This window comes from Lacerta agilis, chromosome 1, assembly GCF_009819535.1.
Source record: "Lacerta agilis isolate rLacAgi1 chromosome 1, rLacAgi1.pri, whole genome shotgun sequence".
Classification (NCBI taxonomy): domain Eukaryota; kingdom Metazoa; phylum Chordata; class Lepidosauria; order Squamata; family Lacertidae; genus Lacerta; species Lacerta agilis.
In genome coordinates, this window is record NC_046312.1 from 91,282,369 (window position 1) to 91,300,598 (window position 18,230).

At 39.7% G+C, this 18,230-nt stretch overlaps 1 protein-coding gene across 4 annotated transcripts; it reads left to right on the forward strand.

Moving 5' to 3' along the window:
- Positions 1–124: 124 nt before the first annotated feature.
- Positions 125–18,217, forward strand: CEP70 (centrosomal protein 70). Of its 4 annotated transcripts, none has more exons than XM_033163486.1 (18): positions 125–224; positions 1,647–1,720; positions 2,500–2,601; positions 3,307–3,406; positions 4,217–4,340; positions 5,251–5,431; positions 5,707–5,876; positions 7,503–7,562; positions 7,788–7,890; positions 8,885–8,973; positions 9,502–9,573; positions 10,300–10,399; positions 10,876–11,049; positions 12,350–12,496; positions 13,057–13,225; positions 14,157–14,271; positions 17,059–17,138; positions 18,058–18,217. In XM_033163486.1, the coding sequence occupies exons 2-18, from the start codon at positions 1,712–1,714 to the stop codon at positions 18,114–18,116; spliced, it is 1,854 nt and encodes a 617-aa protein (XP_033019377.1). In that variant the 5' UTR covers positions 125–224; positions 1,647–1,711; the 3' UTR covers positions 18,117–18,217. The 4 variants fall into 4 exon arrangements, with proteins under 4 accessions (XP_033019377.1, XP_033019392.1, XP_033019400.1 ...); XM_033163501.1 differs by having other exon boundaries at positions 3,310–3,406; XM_033163493.1 differs by lacking the exon at positions 125–224 and adding an exon at positions 238–311.
- Positions 18,218–18,230: the final 13 nt, after the last annotated feature.

Here is an 18,230-nt window from a genome sequence, read left to right on the forward strand (position 1 = left end):
AGGAGCGCGATGACAGCTCCTCTTTAGATATGGATGGAGCAGAAAGACGCCCATACTTAGAAGGGGAGGAGACTGAAGCCCAACCCTGGGGGCGGCCTTGCTGCGAGGTTTTCCTCCAACCCGCAGCTGAAGCTGCAAAGCCCGCCTATAACGGCCGGGAGAGGCACAGCCCAGGACTGTTGCAGAAAAGAAGAGACTGGAGCTTGTTAAATCGTCCGCGCCAGGTAATGGGCTTTTTGAGTTCTCGATGTGAGCAAATGAAAGTGAGGACACGTGTCAAAGGAAGGTGCAAGGGCCCTACGAAACGAAAGGTGTTGGTGGAGGAAGGAGGAGGAGGCGGCGGCGGGTGGGAAGACGTTATTGCTTTTACATGTGCTGCTGCTTTTCATACTTAGGCCTCTTTGCACAGACAGCGTTTACTTCAAGTATAGTAAGGGCTTTAATTTATATTCTGGTTTGCCACATGATCTGCAACCTCATAAGATAAAAACATATAAAACAAACACGCCTCTGCAGCATAAACAAACATGCTCATCGATTCTCAGCTTCTGCCCCAAGAATATTTAAACCCGCTTAAACTCTAGTGTGTGCCGGTTTTGTTTTTTTTAGTAACTTGCTGCAGGGTTTTTTTTAGTAACTTGAAACCTGGCACGTGCTTTCACTAGCAGAAATGCTCTTCAGGCCAGGGAGTACATATAACCATCAGCTCCTCTTGGTTGGCATGACTCTGTTACTCTATATAAATATTTCTTTTGGTGTTTTAAAATTGTAAACCACCTTGGCTGAAACATAGTATATAAAGCCATCCAATAAATCAAATAAGAACAGCAGGCAAAACCCACCCATTCTACAAAGCCAACCTCCACAAAAAGGCAACCCCCCCAAACAAGCAAAAGTCACTTTACCATCCCCAGAAGCACTCTTCACAAACCCAGACAGGCAATAGCAACTCATCTGTCCCAAAAATCACACATACAAAAGGCAAAGTTACCCAAAAACCTACAGATGACAAGCAAACCCACACATGCCCCCCAAACAGTAATACAGCCCCCCAAGAAACAGAAAAAACATCCTCCTCAAAGGCAAAAAACACATACCCCAAAACATGGAATGCCCCCTATAATAGGAAAAGCACAAGCTTGCTTTTGTACAACCTGTGCAGACATCTCAGTTACGCTCACACATATAAAAAAAAGCAGGCACCAACCCAACTGGCAAAAAGATCACTTTCCCCTTTACTGAACAACAGCAGAATCACCACTGTTTCTAATCACCTGCAACTATGCTGTTATTCAGATGTGCAATGAGCCCTGGCACTTTCCCTGTGTTTTGCTCTTGCTTATGATTTTTTGAAGAATGTGCAGGAGTCTTAAATTGGAAGGTGGGTGCTTTCAGGTTGTTTCTGTGTTGTACTTTGAACCATTTTGAACTAAAAGGGTTTTTATTCAGTGATAATGTGGACTTCTCTGTGAAGGACCTCCATGCTAAAGAATAATCAACAATCCCTTTGCAGACTTTATCCATCTGAAATGGAAAACAGAAGGGGAAATAAGAACTTATCATAATACTGCCACATGTAACATTTGTTCACATCAAATTTTCCTCCTATGTGTTCCACCATATGTTTCTCCCAAATGTATTTTCAGATTACAAAAGAGATTGGAATATTGACCACCAATCAGCTGAAACTAAGGCTCCAAAATAATTTACTATGGCAGAGGTATTTGAACTTTAGATAATTCATAACTGTACATTTTAAACATATGTAGAATTGGTAAGCAATAGTACAGTAACCTTAAGTGTGTTATGTATTCTTTAAAATGTTTGAAGACTTGAGGGAAGAAGCCATTTCTCGCCACACATTATAATAAACTGCATGACAAGATGTTATTTAGTCTACCATCTGTACTCGCTTTCTCAGGAGTAAGTCCCATTGAATTCAGTGGGGCTTACTTCTTAGCAGACACGTTTGCAAATTGTTCTGCTAGGCCATAGTTTAACCTTACATGGAGAAAGTTAAGTGAATCCTATTTACAGTTGCAATCCTGCTCTCAGTAACTGGGGAGTAAGCCCTTTGAGTTCAACATGACTACCAAGTGATGTTCTGTATTGTTCTAAAACTAGATTCTATGTATGCAAATACTATGTAACTGTTAATTAATCTGTGCCCAGTTTCAGTTTCCTTTTCTTTGTAAAGCAGAAAAATATCCAGATTAAAGCTGTACAAAAATATGTGTTTTGCAGATGAAGTCTGCATACTTTTTTTTATAAAATGAAATCCTTGTAGGATAGCCCAAAGAAATCTTAAAAGATCATGCTATCAGAATTCCGTGTAAGACTTGGATCTCTTGTTCCTTCTTCTAAGCTTCTATAGAGTAGTATGCATCCATGGCTGCAATCCTATATCCACTTTTGGGGGAGTAAGCGCCACTAAATAGAGTAGATTTATATATAGCATTTTGGTGTGTTTTTAACACATTCCTTTTGTTCGGTTTTCAGAGCTCCCAAAGTTGTAGCTTGCCAAAAGAGGCAACACCAGGTTCTGTGATGATAAGTTCCTGCCCAGAAAGAATGTCTAATGATAGTCAGAGAATGGATGAGGTAAAAAGTTCGAAACTTACACTTTCTCAGTGTAGAACATTTTGCACTGAATTAACTGGGCTCTTGTACAATGTCTTAAAACAGATGGTGATTATTAAATGTGTGAAACAGGGAGCAACTTGAGGGGAATATTTAGGGTGTGTTTTCTCTCCCTTTCGCTGTCATTTCAGTTGCTTATTTTTTTTCCCTTTTAATTGTGCATATGGAATTATGAATGGGTCAGAGTCGTTGAATATATAAAGAAGGCTAATAACAAGATCTGAAGCCTTTAATTGGGATGAACTTTTATGGAAGAGGGGAACCTGGGGAAATTAAGTAGGGATAAAAAACACAATTAACATGAATGTATTGAAATTAATAAAATATAAGTTCTGTACAGTTTACTTCTACCCCATTTTACAGTAAAGCAAGAAGTGTTTTAATGGTATTGCTCAGTGAAGGAATTTGTTATCACAAATTGAGGAGGTGCTCTCAGTTATTACCAAATTGGATGCAATTGAAACTCATAAAATGTTGTGATGTGGGGTTCATAGTCTGCCATTGTGGCACATTTGCTGCCTTAAGTATTTTGACAGTGGTGCTTGGAAGTGGTGTTGAGTGAATAATTAGGAATACCAGAGAAGCAAATTAGAGAACAAACAAGAAAAAAATGAATACTCCAGCACGAAAAAACTCACAATATTTTCCATTTTGTCTGACTTGAAGCAGGAGCAAGAAGAATGGGGAAAATTAAACAAGTTATTAAGGCAACATGGCTTAAAACCTGTGTACCTTGATAAACCTGGAACTAGCAGAAACATAGCAGGTAAAAGTCTGTTTTAGAAAAGAAACTGTTATTCGGCCTTCAGTTGAATTTTCCACTTTTCTAATTGCTTGAAGATGTGAATTTTCAAGTGTCCACAGTATCATATGGCTGCAAGGTAAGTGTGCATGATCAGCTATGTTACTTTGTTTAATCTACATACAAAATGTAGAAAATTAGTAAGAACAAGGAAAATGTTAGATGTAATGTATTTTTTTTAAAGGATGCCTCCACCTGGCTCAAACAACTATGAAGTGTCAAAAACAACCACACTGCTTTCTTGTTTAAGCCATCTGGATATGTTAACCTACGCTTATTGTTTTCCTACAGGCACCTCTGCCACAATGTGCCTCCTTCATTTCAGTGGCCTGTTTTGAGACAGTTGTTATAAAAGCTGGTATTTTTTTAATGAGCTTCTCAAGGACTGCCTTCTTCCATATGAACCTACCCCTGAGATCATCTTTTGAGGCTGTTCTTCATGTGCTTCCTCCACAAGAGGTCCGGAGGGTGGCAACAGGAGAACGGGCCTTTTCTGCAGTGGCTCCCCGTTTGTGGAACACTCTCCCCAGAGAGGTTCACCTGGCACCTTCATGATACACTTTTAGGCACCAGACAAAAACATTCTTCTGTTGTGGGAGGGATATTGGATTGCTCTTGTTCTTGTTCTTATTTTGATTATGTATTCTGTGTTTTTATATCGTGATTTTATCCTGTGAACCGCCCTGAGACCTGCAGGTATAGGGCGGTATACAAATTAAATAAATAAATAAATAAATATTAATGGTGACTTTTTAAAATAAAAAACCTTTGCAGATAGGATTGTTATGGACAGACAGACTTCGCAAGCAATACGATATGCATTGAGATCATTAATGGAAGAAACAGAGCGTCAACGTAAAATAGTTCGTGGCTTGATAGAAGAAAATCGCCAAATTAGGTAATAATGTTTCTTAGAATTCTTCTGCAGCATCTAACAGGCTTGATGCAGAGAGTTCTGAACCAGCCTAGAGGCTGGAAGGGGGGGGGCATCTTCACCTCTGCTCTTTGCTAATCAGAGTTCTTTACTCTTGCCATGTTTTTCTTTACAGTTGGTAGAATTGTTGCAGGGGAGACTGGCAGATTGAAAGCAGAATGTTGAACTAGATCAGCCTTCCCCAACATGATGCCCTCCAGAGGCTGCTGTACAGCAACTCCCATCATCCCTAACCTTTGGCTGTGCTGCCTGGTGCTCATGGGAGCTGTAATCTAAGAGATCTGGAGGGCACAAAGTTGGGGAAAACCTGGACTAGATGACCTGATCCACTATAGCAGTTTTTACTTACTTCTGCTACATTGACTTGTCAATTTTTCTGCTTCCTGGCTTTCACGTCTTGCTCACAACTGCTCTATTTGACTTGTTTTGTGGCTTAAAAGTGCTGACCCAGCCATTATGGCATTTTGGAAGCTGCTCCATGCATTCTTCTCATTCCCGCACAGGAATGACAGGTATTGGAGGTTACATGATAGGTCAGGATTTGTCCCAGTGTCCATTCTCCAATGTGAATAGGTATGCCTTGTTCTTCAAAGAGCAAGGAAAGAACATGTGGCTTGTTTTTCATTAAGTCCAGTCTCCCAAACTGATGCTTCACTTTGGCTCATGTACTTACAGCATGTGAAAAGCAACAAGAGAATGGAAAATCCTTCAGGAGAACTTGTTTATATTGTCTTTTAAATGCAGATTCTTTAATTCAGATTAAATACTTTAATCTGGAATACTTTAATTCAGATTAAATTCACTGTGGTTTAGTGACTTGCAGTTTTTACTGAAGGAATGTCTTTATTTTCTGTTTAAAAAATAATAATAATAGAGATGAACTACGTTTAGAACGAAGTCGGGCTTCTCGGCAGGAACAACGGGCCAATGAGCTAGACATCATTGTAGAAAACGTCAAACAGAAAATCTGTCAGCTGGAAGATAAGTCTATAGCTCATGCTTGTGAGCAGCAGAACCAAGTCAAGGAGCTTGAGAAAGATCAGCAAGCCTCACAGGTACTTAATTAGTAGAGATGTAGAATTCATAAGTTAATCATTTCAGGGGATTACTGATCACAAAATTGATACCATTGTACAGTATGTCATGGCAGAATGTTTTGACCTTATTGGTGATGCACTTTTAAAATGTACTTGCAAGAAAAGGAATAAAACGAGTTACCTCTTTTAAGAAAGTGGGAGACTTCTTTTAGAATTCTGAATTCTGACCTACCATTTATTTCCCTTCTTAGGACCGTTCTGCCTTCTGTGATTCCCTTGTGTTCTGCTTGCAGGCAAAGTATCAGCAACAGATCGACAAGCTCCAAGAGCAAGAAGAGACTATTGCCCGTTTGGAAAAAGAGCTTAAAAAGATGGACATGGAGGAGGAGGAGCGTTTGGCTACACAGAAAAAAATATTCCGGCAGTTCTGCAAACAAGCTCCAAGAACTCACTTGGATCAGCAGTAAGTAATTCTGGATAATCCGTGAGAGTTTTGTGCAAATCTTAACATTTGAAAGTTAAGTATTTCTCACTGTAATCTGAAGCATGAGCTTACTTGGGAGTTGCATAGGATTTCTGGCCATTCCCGGTAAGTACATGGGACCAAGTACTTTACCTGTAGTGGTGTTGTTGCTGCCACCTCTGTGGATGTTGTGTTGCCTTGGGGTGAATAAGAGGCAGGACAATCCTGGTGATGCCATTTAAAATCTTGTGTGTTTTTATCGTCTATGAGTAGTATTCAACTAATTTTTACTTAGAGTAAACCCACTGAGACCTAGCTTAGTTACATTCATTGCTTTACCCTGGTCTGAGTAAAAATTAGTTGACTACCACCCTATATATTTAATAAATATACCCCCAAATTTTAATATTCAGGCTGCACACGTACCATACTTTTACAGAACATAACTTCTCCCAAATCATCCTGGGAGCTTTAGTTTATCTCTCCCAGAGCTACAATTCCCAGCACCCATAACAGATTATAGTTCCTAGGATTCTTTGAGGGAAGGCATGTGTTTTAAACGTATGGTGTCTATGCAGCCCATTACTCCAAATAATGTCCATAGAAAATAAATCAGAACTACCACAGGGTGGCAGCAAAAGGAAGAAAATATCTAATAATCTCGGGCTTTATAACAAAGCTAGTTCCAAGCAGCAATACATTGACTTGTTATGTGCTGTTAGTCTGAATTTTTACAAAATTAGCTCACCTCGTAGATCACTGTATAACAAATACTGTAAAATCCTGAAAAGTACAAAGCATTTTGTAAAATCTATAGTGGTGATGCTTTTTTTGAGAAAAAAACCCTCTACTACCCAAAATTGATGGAGATCTGATTTTGTGTGTTTCTTCCACTTATTTTTAGTAAACAAAACTAACATTACATGTTATGTAAGTATCTGAAATGCTTTTCTAACTTGTCAGAAATAGTTAGAACTGAAATGTTTTTTCTGCTGGGGCAGGGGAATATTCAGCAAAGATATCTTAGTTTGGTTTAAGTGTTTATATTAAAATAGAATCACAAGTACACTGTGATAAATTTCTGAGGAGAGTTGTTGAAAGAGATGGAAAGATTCTGAGACATTACTATCGCCTGGTTTTTTTTCTGTTCTAAGTGTCTTCTGTCTTTTTGCCTACATCCTTTCAGGAAGTGTGGGGGTCGGTGGCCTCCTTCAGGGTCTGGGCCTTCTTCTCCCTCATCCATCTTGCTACTTTTTTAACTCAAGTCCCAGAGCTTCTGAAAAAAGATTGATTGCTAGGAGGAAAAATGAGGTTACATATGCTTGCACTGCATAGGAATAGTTACTTGAAGACAAAAGTTAATTACAAGTTGATTTTAGATTTTCCCATATTAGATCCATTCCAGTTGCCCAGTTGTATTCATTATGGTACTAATTGTTTGTATGCATTTTTATTTATTGATAAATAATTGTTCTTCTGAAGAATACATAGTAGTGGAGTATATTTTGGAACATTTCATATGATATAGCTACATTGTCATCATTATTGCTATAATAATAATATTTTGTTTATATACTAAAATTGGATTGCCACTCTTATGGTGTGTTTTCCCTTGTTTCTTTCTAGGATTTGTTCTTTAATTGACCATTATGAGTCTCAGATCAAGCAAGTGAGAAAAGAATTAAGGTAAGAAGAGAACTCACATTAGGAGGAGTTTCATAATATGATAAAAAAGATGAATAGGAAAAGTTGTCAATACAAAATGAGTGATTTGGTGGTGATGTATCGATGCCTGAATAGATCAGCTATTAAGGTTAGTGTTGCAGAATAGGTCTCGCCAATCAAATGATTTTGTAATTTTAGTATTTTTCACTGTAGTGGAACACATTTTAACTTGGATTTCCTTCATAGGAGATATAAGAGAGAGCCTGATCATAAACAAGGAGATGGAAAAAATGAGGAAGAGTTCTTGAAGGACATAGATGCCACTCCAAATTACAGAGCCCTACTTATGGTAAGGCACAAGCAGATACCCATGGATGTTGAAATGGTCCAACCTCTAGGGAGGAAGTTAAAGGTGTCCACTTCAGGTTTATGCTGAGGACAAGATGCATGAGTGGCAGTTCTCTAATGGCCTCCCCTCCCAGTAGCTGTTCCCAGGCTGTTTTCTACCTTGGGACAAATATTTCTTGGATGTCTGTCCCTCTCCCCCAAATGACTGCCAGATGGAGTGCTTCTGCAATGGGTGCAGCAGGGTTGCACTTGGTGGCTGCATAGTACCGAATATAGCAGCCGATCGTTGGGGAATTTTGACAAAGGCTCCTATGCACATAGCATTCCTCTGTGCAAGGGACAATCCTGCCCCCACCCCCGATGTGGAGGAGCTGTTCTTGTGCTTACCAAACATGTGTCCAGCAAGGCCACCAGGTTTATTGGTGGGAGGGGAGATAGCCCATGCAGTCTCGTATAAAGGTTCCCATTGTTCTATTCTAAATCTACCCCACCCCCCAAAAATCCTGCCAAAGTGAATTCCTGGTTTGATTTAAAACAAAACTCAGCAGTTTGCATCGTCACTTCTGTTTGATTCTCAGCATATTGTGTGGAGCTGGGCATCCTTCAGTCATCTGGTTACTGTTTGCACAGCATGGAACAGCCTCCAACACAATGACTGACGGGCTATTTAATATCATATGTAATATTTGGTTTTTATCACCTGGTTTTATAACTTGAGATATTGTGACAATGATCATATACTTAAATTTGAATAGCTGGAATTTTAAACTTAAGAGTTCCTGATTCAAACCACAGTTCACCTGTAAGCTCCCTGGGTGACTATTTGAGGAAGTCAGTATTTCTCAACATTTTGTTGGTAAAGCCCCTTAGTATATAGCAATAGTACAGTATACTAGTGACTTATTTAGCCCACTTCTTGTGAAGACGATTGAGATAGCTTAGTGACATTATGAATACTTATATGACAACATAATTTATTATAAAAGTCTTTGAAGTCTTTCCAGACTCAGATAATCGAAACAAAAGCCAGAAATGAACAGCTGTTACGTGAAAATACAAATCTCAGGAAAGAGATGGAAATCAGGTAAATAGTGTGAATGTTTTATAGGCTGTTAGGAAAGCATAGCTGCTTCATAATGTAATTATTTCTTTAATAGTAAAAGTGATCTATAGCCTTCCATTCAGAATAAATATCTTTCTGATGCAGCTTCAAATTAACTAAAAAAACCCCACCAAAAAGCATTGAAGCCACAATAACCACCATATGAAAGGTAATTGGGATTCTTCCCATTAGGTGGTTGCTGACAGATGGCCCTGTGGGAGGTGAGAGAAATCTAACTAGAGCTGACTTTGAAGTTGTCTTTACCTGCCTGCCTCTCTACTGGATTCCTTCCCACTGGGCAGCTGTTGCCCTATGAGGGAGGTGAAAATCCATCTGAAGCAGGCTCTGAAGCAGCAAGCAATCTTCCACAAATCTGGAAAAATCCAAAATATGCAACTGTCTCCATAGATCCTACTTTAGTGGTTGATGAGGGAGGGTGGCATGCTCTTCTGCTCACTTTAAAAATTATGATTCTCTAGAAATGCACTGAATATTTTTTTTTCCTTTTAGACCAACTGTGCAAGAGTTAAAATTTTACAAACACCAAGTGAAGAAGCTGGAGAAAGCACTGAAGAATATCAAGTAACTAATTTCCATTAAGCATTAACAATAGACCTCTGTTTTGAAGATGGAGAAAGAAGGGGCCTTTTAGAAATAACCTTCTTCTGAAGGCAGGCAGACTTAAAAGAAAGCCAAAGAACAGAGGCACACAAGCTTTCACTGTAGTTCTAAAGATGGGCTGGTGGAAGGCAAAAGCCCTGCTGTGAAGAATAGGAGCAAAAGCATGTCTCAGTACTATCCCTGGAGATTGTGGATGTGCTCAATCACATGTGAAGTGATGGGAAAAGAATCTGAAGTTGGTGAGAACTGCAGGTTTCCCCACCACCCACTTATGCCAGTCTTCTACAGTTAAACCTCGGCTCCCGAATGCCTCCGATTTGGAACATTTCGGCTCCCGAACACCAGAAACCTGGAAGTAAATGGTCCAGTTTTCTAAGGTTTTTCGGAAGCTGAACACCCAACGCGGCTTCTGCTTGAGCGCAGGAGGCTCTTGCAGCCAATCGGAAGCCGACCCTCGGTTGTTGAACATTTCAGAAGTGTTCTGCTTCTACACTTTTTGTGGTCGGGACAATAATTTGTATGAAGCATTAAAACTGGGTTGAATTGTACATTTCAAACTAATTTAAATACATCTAGTTCATTTTAAGTGTGCTGAATATATAAGCAAGAGAGGTTATAGAAGCATTTTTTGAAATATTTCCCCCCTTCTTGCTATAGTTCCTTTTTTCTTTTTTACCTGCAATATAGATCCCATGAGATTGATGGAGAAGAAAGCATGAAAGAAAACAGAGAATGTAAAAGTACTACAGGAGGGGTACTGCAGGAAACCTGCAGGAAATACTTGCAGGTAGGCGGGCTGCCGTTGCAGGAGCTATTAAAAATGTACTCATTTCCTATTTTTTATTTTTTAAATGTATTAAAAATGTACTCATTTCCAAAATAAGGGTGTTTTTCCACCCGTATTACATGAATGAGTTGTGGAGTGCCTCAAGCTCACATTCATACCACCTCTCCACTTTTGTGTCTCTGAGAAGATTTGAAGCTTTTGCTTCCAATTTTAAACTAGCTGCAGTTTTCCTTGACATTTGAACTTTGGAAACTTCAGTTTCATTTAACTGTAGCTAGAAGAAACTAGGGTCAGACTTTGATTTCAGTTCTTGGTTTGTCCGCTTACTGGATATTTTAAAATACCCCCAGTCTCCTGTGAAAGCCAAGTCTTCTATTGTATTTTTAAATATTAATTAGAGTGTGTATTTATCACTGCAATAGTATCTGTCATAATTTCTGCTGTGTGGTTTTTCTGACAAATGTTTAACATTAAAGGTGTTATCCAGCATTGACGCCATTATAAGAAGCCCAAGAAGAGCTCCGTTGGTAACGCATTTGCAGCGGAAAGGGTTGCTGCAAAGCTGCCCTAACGGGGATGAGCAGGAATGTGGATTTGAGCACCTTCCTCTTACAGTGGAGATGTGGGCTGACCAGCTAATGGCCCTAAAGGTACGGGTGGTCTTTGATTTCAATCTTTCTTTCTCTAGCTAGCTAGTTCTTCAGATGTGTGCCTTGTGCCTTTTCCAGAGATAATAGTCTTCAACTTAATTTCAAACTAATTATCCTGGTAAGCTGCCCCCTTCTTCTGAGAGGAGCAAAAGAGAGGAATGTCAGCCTTTTCATTTTTAACAAAATGTCATTGAAGATTTGTGTGTTGTTTAATTATTATTCGCTCCTTTTAAAATTCACAGTACAAATACAATGAGCTCTGACCATTAAATAGGAATTGCACATGCTCATATTCTGGCCATTCCAGTTACTCCTGATAGTTTTCCTGATAGCTAAAATCCTTCTAGCTGCCATTTCTCCTTTGGGGAGAATATACTAGATGTCAGGGTAGAGTTAGAAAAAGAGTTAGAATGTTCACAGAGGCAAGGGTTAAGTTATGACTCCAACTCAGGGGAGGGGAGGTACAAGCCAGTCCTCACTAGGAGTTTAGAAAAAGAGCGGGAAAAGCCTTTTGAGAGTTGCTGGTCAGGGGAGAAGCAGAGCTCAGAAGGTATCTGAACTGAATGACTCTGTGGAGTGATAGTTGAAGTTAAGAACTATTTATTAATACTGTTTGTGAATTCTTAATAAAAATTATAAAAGACCAAGAGACGTTTGTGTGGTAATGTGAAGAGGAATCGACCAGCCCTGACACTAACAGCTCTCTGTTTTCAACTACAAGATAAATGACTTTGGAGGAAATTTTAATTAGAAAAATGGTACTTTAGGGAGCTCAGATATCTCCCTGTACTCCCCCAGCCCTGTGGTTCTAATCTGATCTCCCATCTGCTCAAGCAGCTGTTTTTTTACTTTTAGAACAAAAAAAATGTGATTCTGATTTGGACGTCTCACACAAAACACAAGCATCACTTTCAGACAGGCAGAGCAATTCGGACCTCCCTTATGCTGGACTGGGTGGGGACTGGATTAAGTAGAGGGGTTGCTCTACCCAGCTGCCCTGGCAAATATCACCAGTGGCGACTTCCACTTGCTTGTGGGTTCTCTGCTGGCATGATCCAGCAGAAAGGCCCAAAACAAAGTGATCTGGTGGTGGGGTAAGCCAGCCCTGAATCAGCTGAATCCCATGCCGTTCACACAATGGCATTGGGTCTGGTCATCTTGTCCCCCACCTTCTGAGTTGCAGGGCAGGGACTCTGCAAAGCCTCACAAGCGAGAGAGGGGAGTGTGAATTGTGCACAAAATATGCTAAGTAAAACAGGAACTGTGGTGACTTCTAATAATAATTTTTTGCTCTTTCAAGACTTTGCATAGGTCCCTGAAAAAATTGTTTCTGCAACTAGTGCCTTGGTGTATGGTCACGGTGCAGGATAACAGTGAATATATTAGAGTTGAAGACCTTCAGGTCATGGTAGATGAAATCTCCGAAGAAGTAGTAAATAAAGAAAAGGTAATTTTGTTCCAGAGTTATGTGTTTTCAAATTTCTAGTATGAAATTCATTTACCGGTATTTGCATGTGCTAGTATTGAGTCCTGTATTTATTTTGCTTTACAATTATTAATATGCTGCCTTTCATTGTGAAAGATAGCAAGGCATTTTCAGAATAAAACCAAGAAAATATAAACCACAACATCCAGAGTCCAGGAAAGATGGTACTATTTTTTTTTATAAAAAAAAATATGGTACAAATATTCAGATAAGATATAGGACACACTTCCATTAGTGCAGTGGAAAATTTGGGTCCTCATTGAATTTTGCTTCGAAGAATCACTTTGGCTGTGTTGGGTTTTTAAATTACCTCAGTCCTGATTCTGCTTATACTTATAAAAACCAACCAATTAATTCCTTTAAAGCCTTATAAAACTCCTTGCACTAGTGTAACTGTTTAGTTAGATAAGGCTTCTATGTTTTAGACTGAGGAAGACATCTTCAATGTTTCTGTATGCATCCTCAGCCAAGATTTAAAACTACTTCATCCCCCACCCCACTTTTTGTCTTGCATCCTACAGAGAAGTTGTGTGCCTTCACAAGAAGCTTTGTATGCAATGGTGTCTCATTTTCAAAAGCTCTTTGATGTGAAATCTATTAATGGAATTTATCCTCGCATGAATGAAGTTTATACAAAACTTGGCGAAATGATCAATGCTATGAGAAACCTCTGTGATCTTTTAGAACTAGGTATGGGTAATCTTTCCCTTCCTCCAATGTGCATCCCTCAGTTTGGGATACAATAATAAATAATAAATGCAGGGTGCCATAATAATTGCTAAAACGTAATTTCAAATAAATACAATTTAGAATCCCAGATTTTCTGGTTTTTGTTGTTTTTGTTTTGGGTAGTGGTGGGAAATGATTTCCATGTCTAAAATATGGACTTTGCAAAAGAGCATTGAAAGTCAGCCTCATACTTACTAGACCTGCTTTAGATTGATTTTTTTTTACTCCCTAACTTAACATGTTTCTCATAATGTAGTCACTACCCTAATTCTTATGTAAAAATGTTGCTTCCACCCTCCCAGTTACAAGGTATTCCATGCTGTTTTGCAAAGCAGAAGGACCATAGGTTATACTTGATATATGATATTTTAATTTATGGTTTTCTCTTTTAAAAAAAGTGAATTTGTGATTAGAACTGGTGCACTAGGTGCCTTGGTGATTGCCAAATAGAACACACTTCATTTTGCTTACTTCAAAAAAATCCTTAAATACCACTATAATTATAATCAACTTTTTTGTTAGAATGTCTCTCAATTTCACTGTGTCTCTAGCTCTTAAACAATGTGTCTTTTTATCTTAAAGACAATTTGCTCTTGTTTGCTTGGGACATCTACCTTGATACGTATCATTGATCGTCAGGATCAAGAAGAGTATTGTCTGGCTTCTGTGTGGATGTCTGTTGTACTTTCCCAGATCTGCTCTTTGTGTTCAGTATCTCCCCCCTGTCCCCCGGTATCCTTATGATAATTGCTTTAAAAAACAATCTTTATCAGGAATGGAACCTCAAGGATCATTCCGCATTTAGTGTGGGTATTTGTGTTGGCTGTCACTTCCAGTGAGATTGCTCTTTGGTTTGTGTGTGATGCTCTCGAAATGGATGTTTTCTTCCCAGATACATCTGCCCCACCCAGTGTCCTGGTCAACAAGGTTGGAAAGCTATGCAGTCTACTTAATGAGAATGTGTCCAGGCAGGTAGAACAGCTGCTGGGCACACCTGACATCCAAAGGTATGCAAGCCCTTGATAAATCATTCAAGTAACTCTTGAATGATGCATTTAGATCCATATTGCTGTAGTCAATCTCAGTACTTCATTCAATAGATCAGCCCTCAAAACCTGTAACTTCCAAAACCATTTTTTTTTTTTTTGGGGGGGGGGAGCACTGTGACCCTCTCAATAGAATAGCTGCAATGATATATGATCTCAAGCTCCATTGATGAGTGATATTATTTCTGTTGCCTTTTAATTTGTAATCTGAAGACTTCCGGCGGCGACGCCATCGCCGGGTGGTCGAAGGCTGCTTCGGGTCCGAAGCGCCTTGTCCATCCCGGGGGTTAGGAGCCGCGCTACCGCAGCGCGCGGCTCCGGTTGGGGTGCGGGAAGAGCGTCCCGCACCCTGGGCTCCCCGGCTGCGCCCGCGGAGGCTCTGAACCCTTCCCTTGCCCCCCCTGTAAAGGGGGAGTGGGGGTGAAGGGCAAACGGAGCCGGGCTTCGGGGACATGCCCCAACCGGGATGCAAATGCGGCGACAGAGCCCGCGGTGAGCGTCCAAGTTCTACCTGTGAAGAATGGAGCTAAAAGAACCCGGTGGTCGTGAGTAAAGAATTTGATTAGAAATTGTGCTTTTGGAACGATCCGGGGGGAAGGAGAATGGCAGCCTGCCCTCCCTCCCTTCGAGCTCAAGAATCTAACCAGTTTGACCGATTGCTGCTACAGAACTGGTTACAATGTATTTAAAATTGACACAGGAGACTGGCAAACGTTTCTTTTGGGAAGTTAACTAGAGGAAAATATCTCCTTTTAAAGTTGCGGTATTTGCGCTCCAGTTCAGGAAAATGGCGACGAACAAAGAGGGGAGTAGAAATATGATACCCACTTCCTCCTCCTCTGCCAGTATGCTGGGTTTCGTCCTTGAACTGGCACTGAACTCTGGACTAACGGACGAACAGAGACTCACTGCCTTGAAGGTGGAACTGCTTTATAGAAAAGTCAAAGTCTTGTGTGGGGGTCTGAAATGGAACCAATTGCCCACAGAGGAGGCTTACAAAACTTTTGATACTTTGGAAGAAAGCCTTGCCAAAGAGTTGAGAGGATGGATGCAAAGATGGAGTGAAATGAATGAGCTACTTCGGAGAAGAAATTCGCTTTTTGGGGGTGGCAGCCCCAAGGCGACGTTAAGATTTCGTATATCCAGTCCCCGAGGTGTGAGCTCGGGGGCCAGGGACAGAGAATTAAGGTATTTACAAGAAGAAAAGGAATGTTACAAAGAACCGAAGAAGCTGAGAGATGATGAGATGGACGCCTCTGAACTCGCGGCAAGGAGAGGTTTGGACTGTGCCTGGATCTGTGGACGCTTGGAGAGGGAAGAGATATGGAAGTTCAGTGCTGATGCCATTAGGAGAAGAATAATGGACAGAGGGGGTGTGGGGTGAAGCATTAAGTAAAATTTTATGCAGCCTGATATGGTAAATTGAAATTGGAGGGTGAATACTGTCAACAACTTTTTGTTATACTTCTTATTTGAACATGAAAGGAGATATTTCAAGTTTTTATGTTACTAGCAGCAACCTTAAGGATAGAAGAGATAGATTAGATGTGAATGATTTGAGAAGATTTATGAGGTGGAGTATAAGCAAAGTGAATTTAAGTGGATTAAGTTTATGGATTTAGAAGATTAAATGGTGAGGTATTATTATGATGATGCATTTTTAGCAACTGTTGAAGATATAATTGAATGTAATTATACAATTGTAGTTAATGTTTTTTTTGTAGGAGAAATGGTTATAAAATAGACTAAGGATACAAACTCGAAGGTGAAAAGGCAGGGGAAGTCAAAAGTCAAGATATGGAATTAGAAATTTTTTTTTTTCTAGAAAGATGCAATAAGAAAGCTTGACATTGTTTGTATTTGTTTTATTTGTTCTGCATTTGTTTATTGTAGGTGTGGGTGTGGGTATATGTTTGTTATAGAAAAATGCCAATAAATTCTTATAAAAAAAAAAAAATAATTTGTAATCTGAAGTTAATACTGCTTCCTCAGCCCATTGTGACTTGGCTTCTGCATGATATCAGACTTAAGTTTTAAAAAACCACGGACTGCACAACTTTGTTGGTCACTTGGAGTATACATGACACACTTCTTTTGTGGAGATTCCTTAAACTATAGCATTTCCCTGCTGTTGTGGCAAAGCAGGGGTGAGGAAACTTTCGGGGAGAAGCTGCATCATGCCAGTTGAAAGCTGTTGGAGGAGTGTAGTGCCATAGTTGGTGAGGCCAGACAGAGGGCCCCTGCCCCATGGAAACAGACATCCTATTATTGCTGACTACCCTATTTAAAAATAAGACACTATGCATCTTGGTTACACGAGAGAAGCAGTGCACAGCTTTGGTATTGATTGTTTTCTTATTGGCTAGATAAGTGTTCTCATGTTTCAGCAGCACTGCAAGGCAGCAGTTAAGCACCTACACTCCTAGCTGCTAAATATGCAAATAGCATAGCTCTGCCAATTTTCACTATTTGAATTGTTGGCTACATGTAGCCATATACCCCCATAGAGTAATTGCAAGGGAAGAGAATCATATTTCGCCCCAGTTTCAAGGTAATAGATGTAGCCTGAAGTAATTGTGTATTGTGCTATAAACAGATGATCCTAGATGTATCTTAATCAAAGATAATTCTTGTAAGGAGAATTTTGAAACTTGGAATATGGAGAGCTGGGAGGAAGGAAGCACAGAGTCCAATGGGTTAGTTTTTGATAGGAAAATGAATGTGGCACAATTGATTTTTCCCCTCCAGCATTGTGGACGAGTTAAAAGAACATGATAACTTTTTCCAAGCATTTAAAGGTCTTATTGAAGACTTGCTTCATATTCTAGGTAAGTGATTTCTGCAACTTGCATTTTTTGGTTCCCCAGAATCAGAACAGACCTAGGCAGGCATTCTGTTATTTCTTCTCTATACTAATAGGAAATGCTTGATGGAATGTTTCTCTGCTGTGTTTTTTGGTTCCTCAATCACTACTGTCCTCTACCTTTTCTAGTTCTAGGCATGTGTACAGGTATTCCTATACCTGCAAATGCACGTTTTATTTCCCCCCCCCAACACATCTAAAGCGTACAAGAGCATGCTTACTAGCTCCTTAGTTGTCATGTTTCCCAGTATGCAAAATTTAGGACTTTGGCTTTTGAGAGGGAGTCAAAATCATTTCCCATTTGGGTTTTCCCATTTTTAATCCTAAACTCTTGCACAAGACCTCAGTAGTTATTTTTTAAAAAACACCCACGCCCCATTTATGTAGTGCTATTATAGTCTATTGTATCCTTTTATTTTTACTAAATGGAGATCTCCACATCCTCTTTTGAAATAGACAGGCGGGTAACGTTTGGGTTGCTGAAAACAAAATGGCTAGGTAGTACTTATTTGGCTGAGGTGCAAGGCAATAGATCACTCACCAAAACACAAGTGACAAACCACCCACTGAAAAAATGCTGTAAGGAACATCCATGTCATCAGTAGCTGGATGTATACAACAATTTTATACTTAATATAAAATTTATGTTTTATATTAAGGGGGCAGGGAAAGCAGGCTGGCATTTTGACACCACAATAAACTCCTGTTGGGAAGTGCCTCTTGCCAGACATGTCGCTAGCTGGGAGACCTCAGCCTTATCCAGCAATGGAGCCTGCCCTTTCTGAGAAGACACAGCCAGAGTTTATTACTTTGTGCAAAGTTATTGTCATCTAGATTTGCACGGTAATAAGTACTGCATATAACAATCACTTTTCTCATTTCAGAGGTCAGAAATCTGACAGATATAGTACCTGCTGTGCAGAAGCTGAAATGGAAAGCCTGATGATTATGTAAGCCATGTATCAACTTAATACTTATCTACCTCTCTGTGTGTGTATAGCTGTTGAATAAAAGGTTTTAACTATTGAAATTTTGATATTCACATATAAGGGTCAAA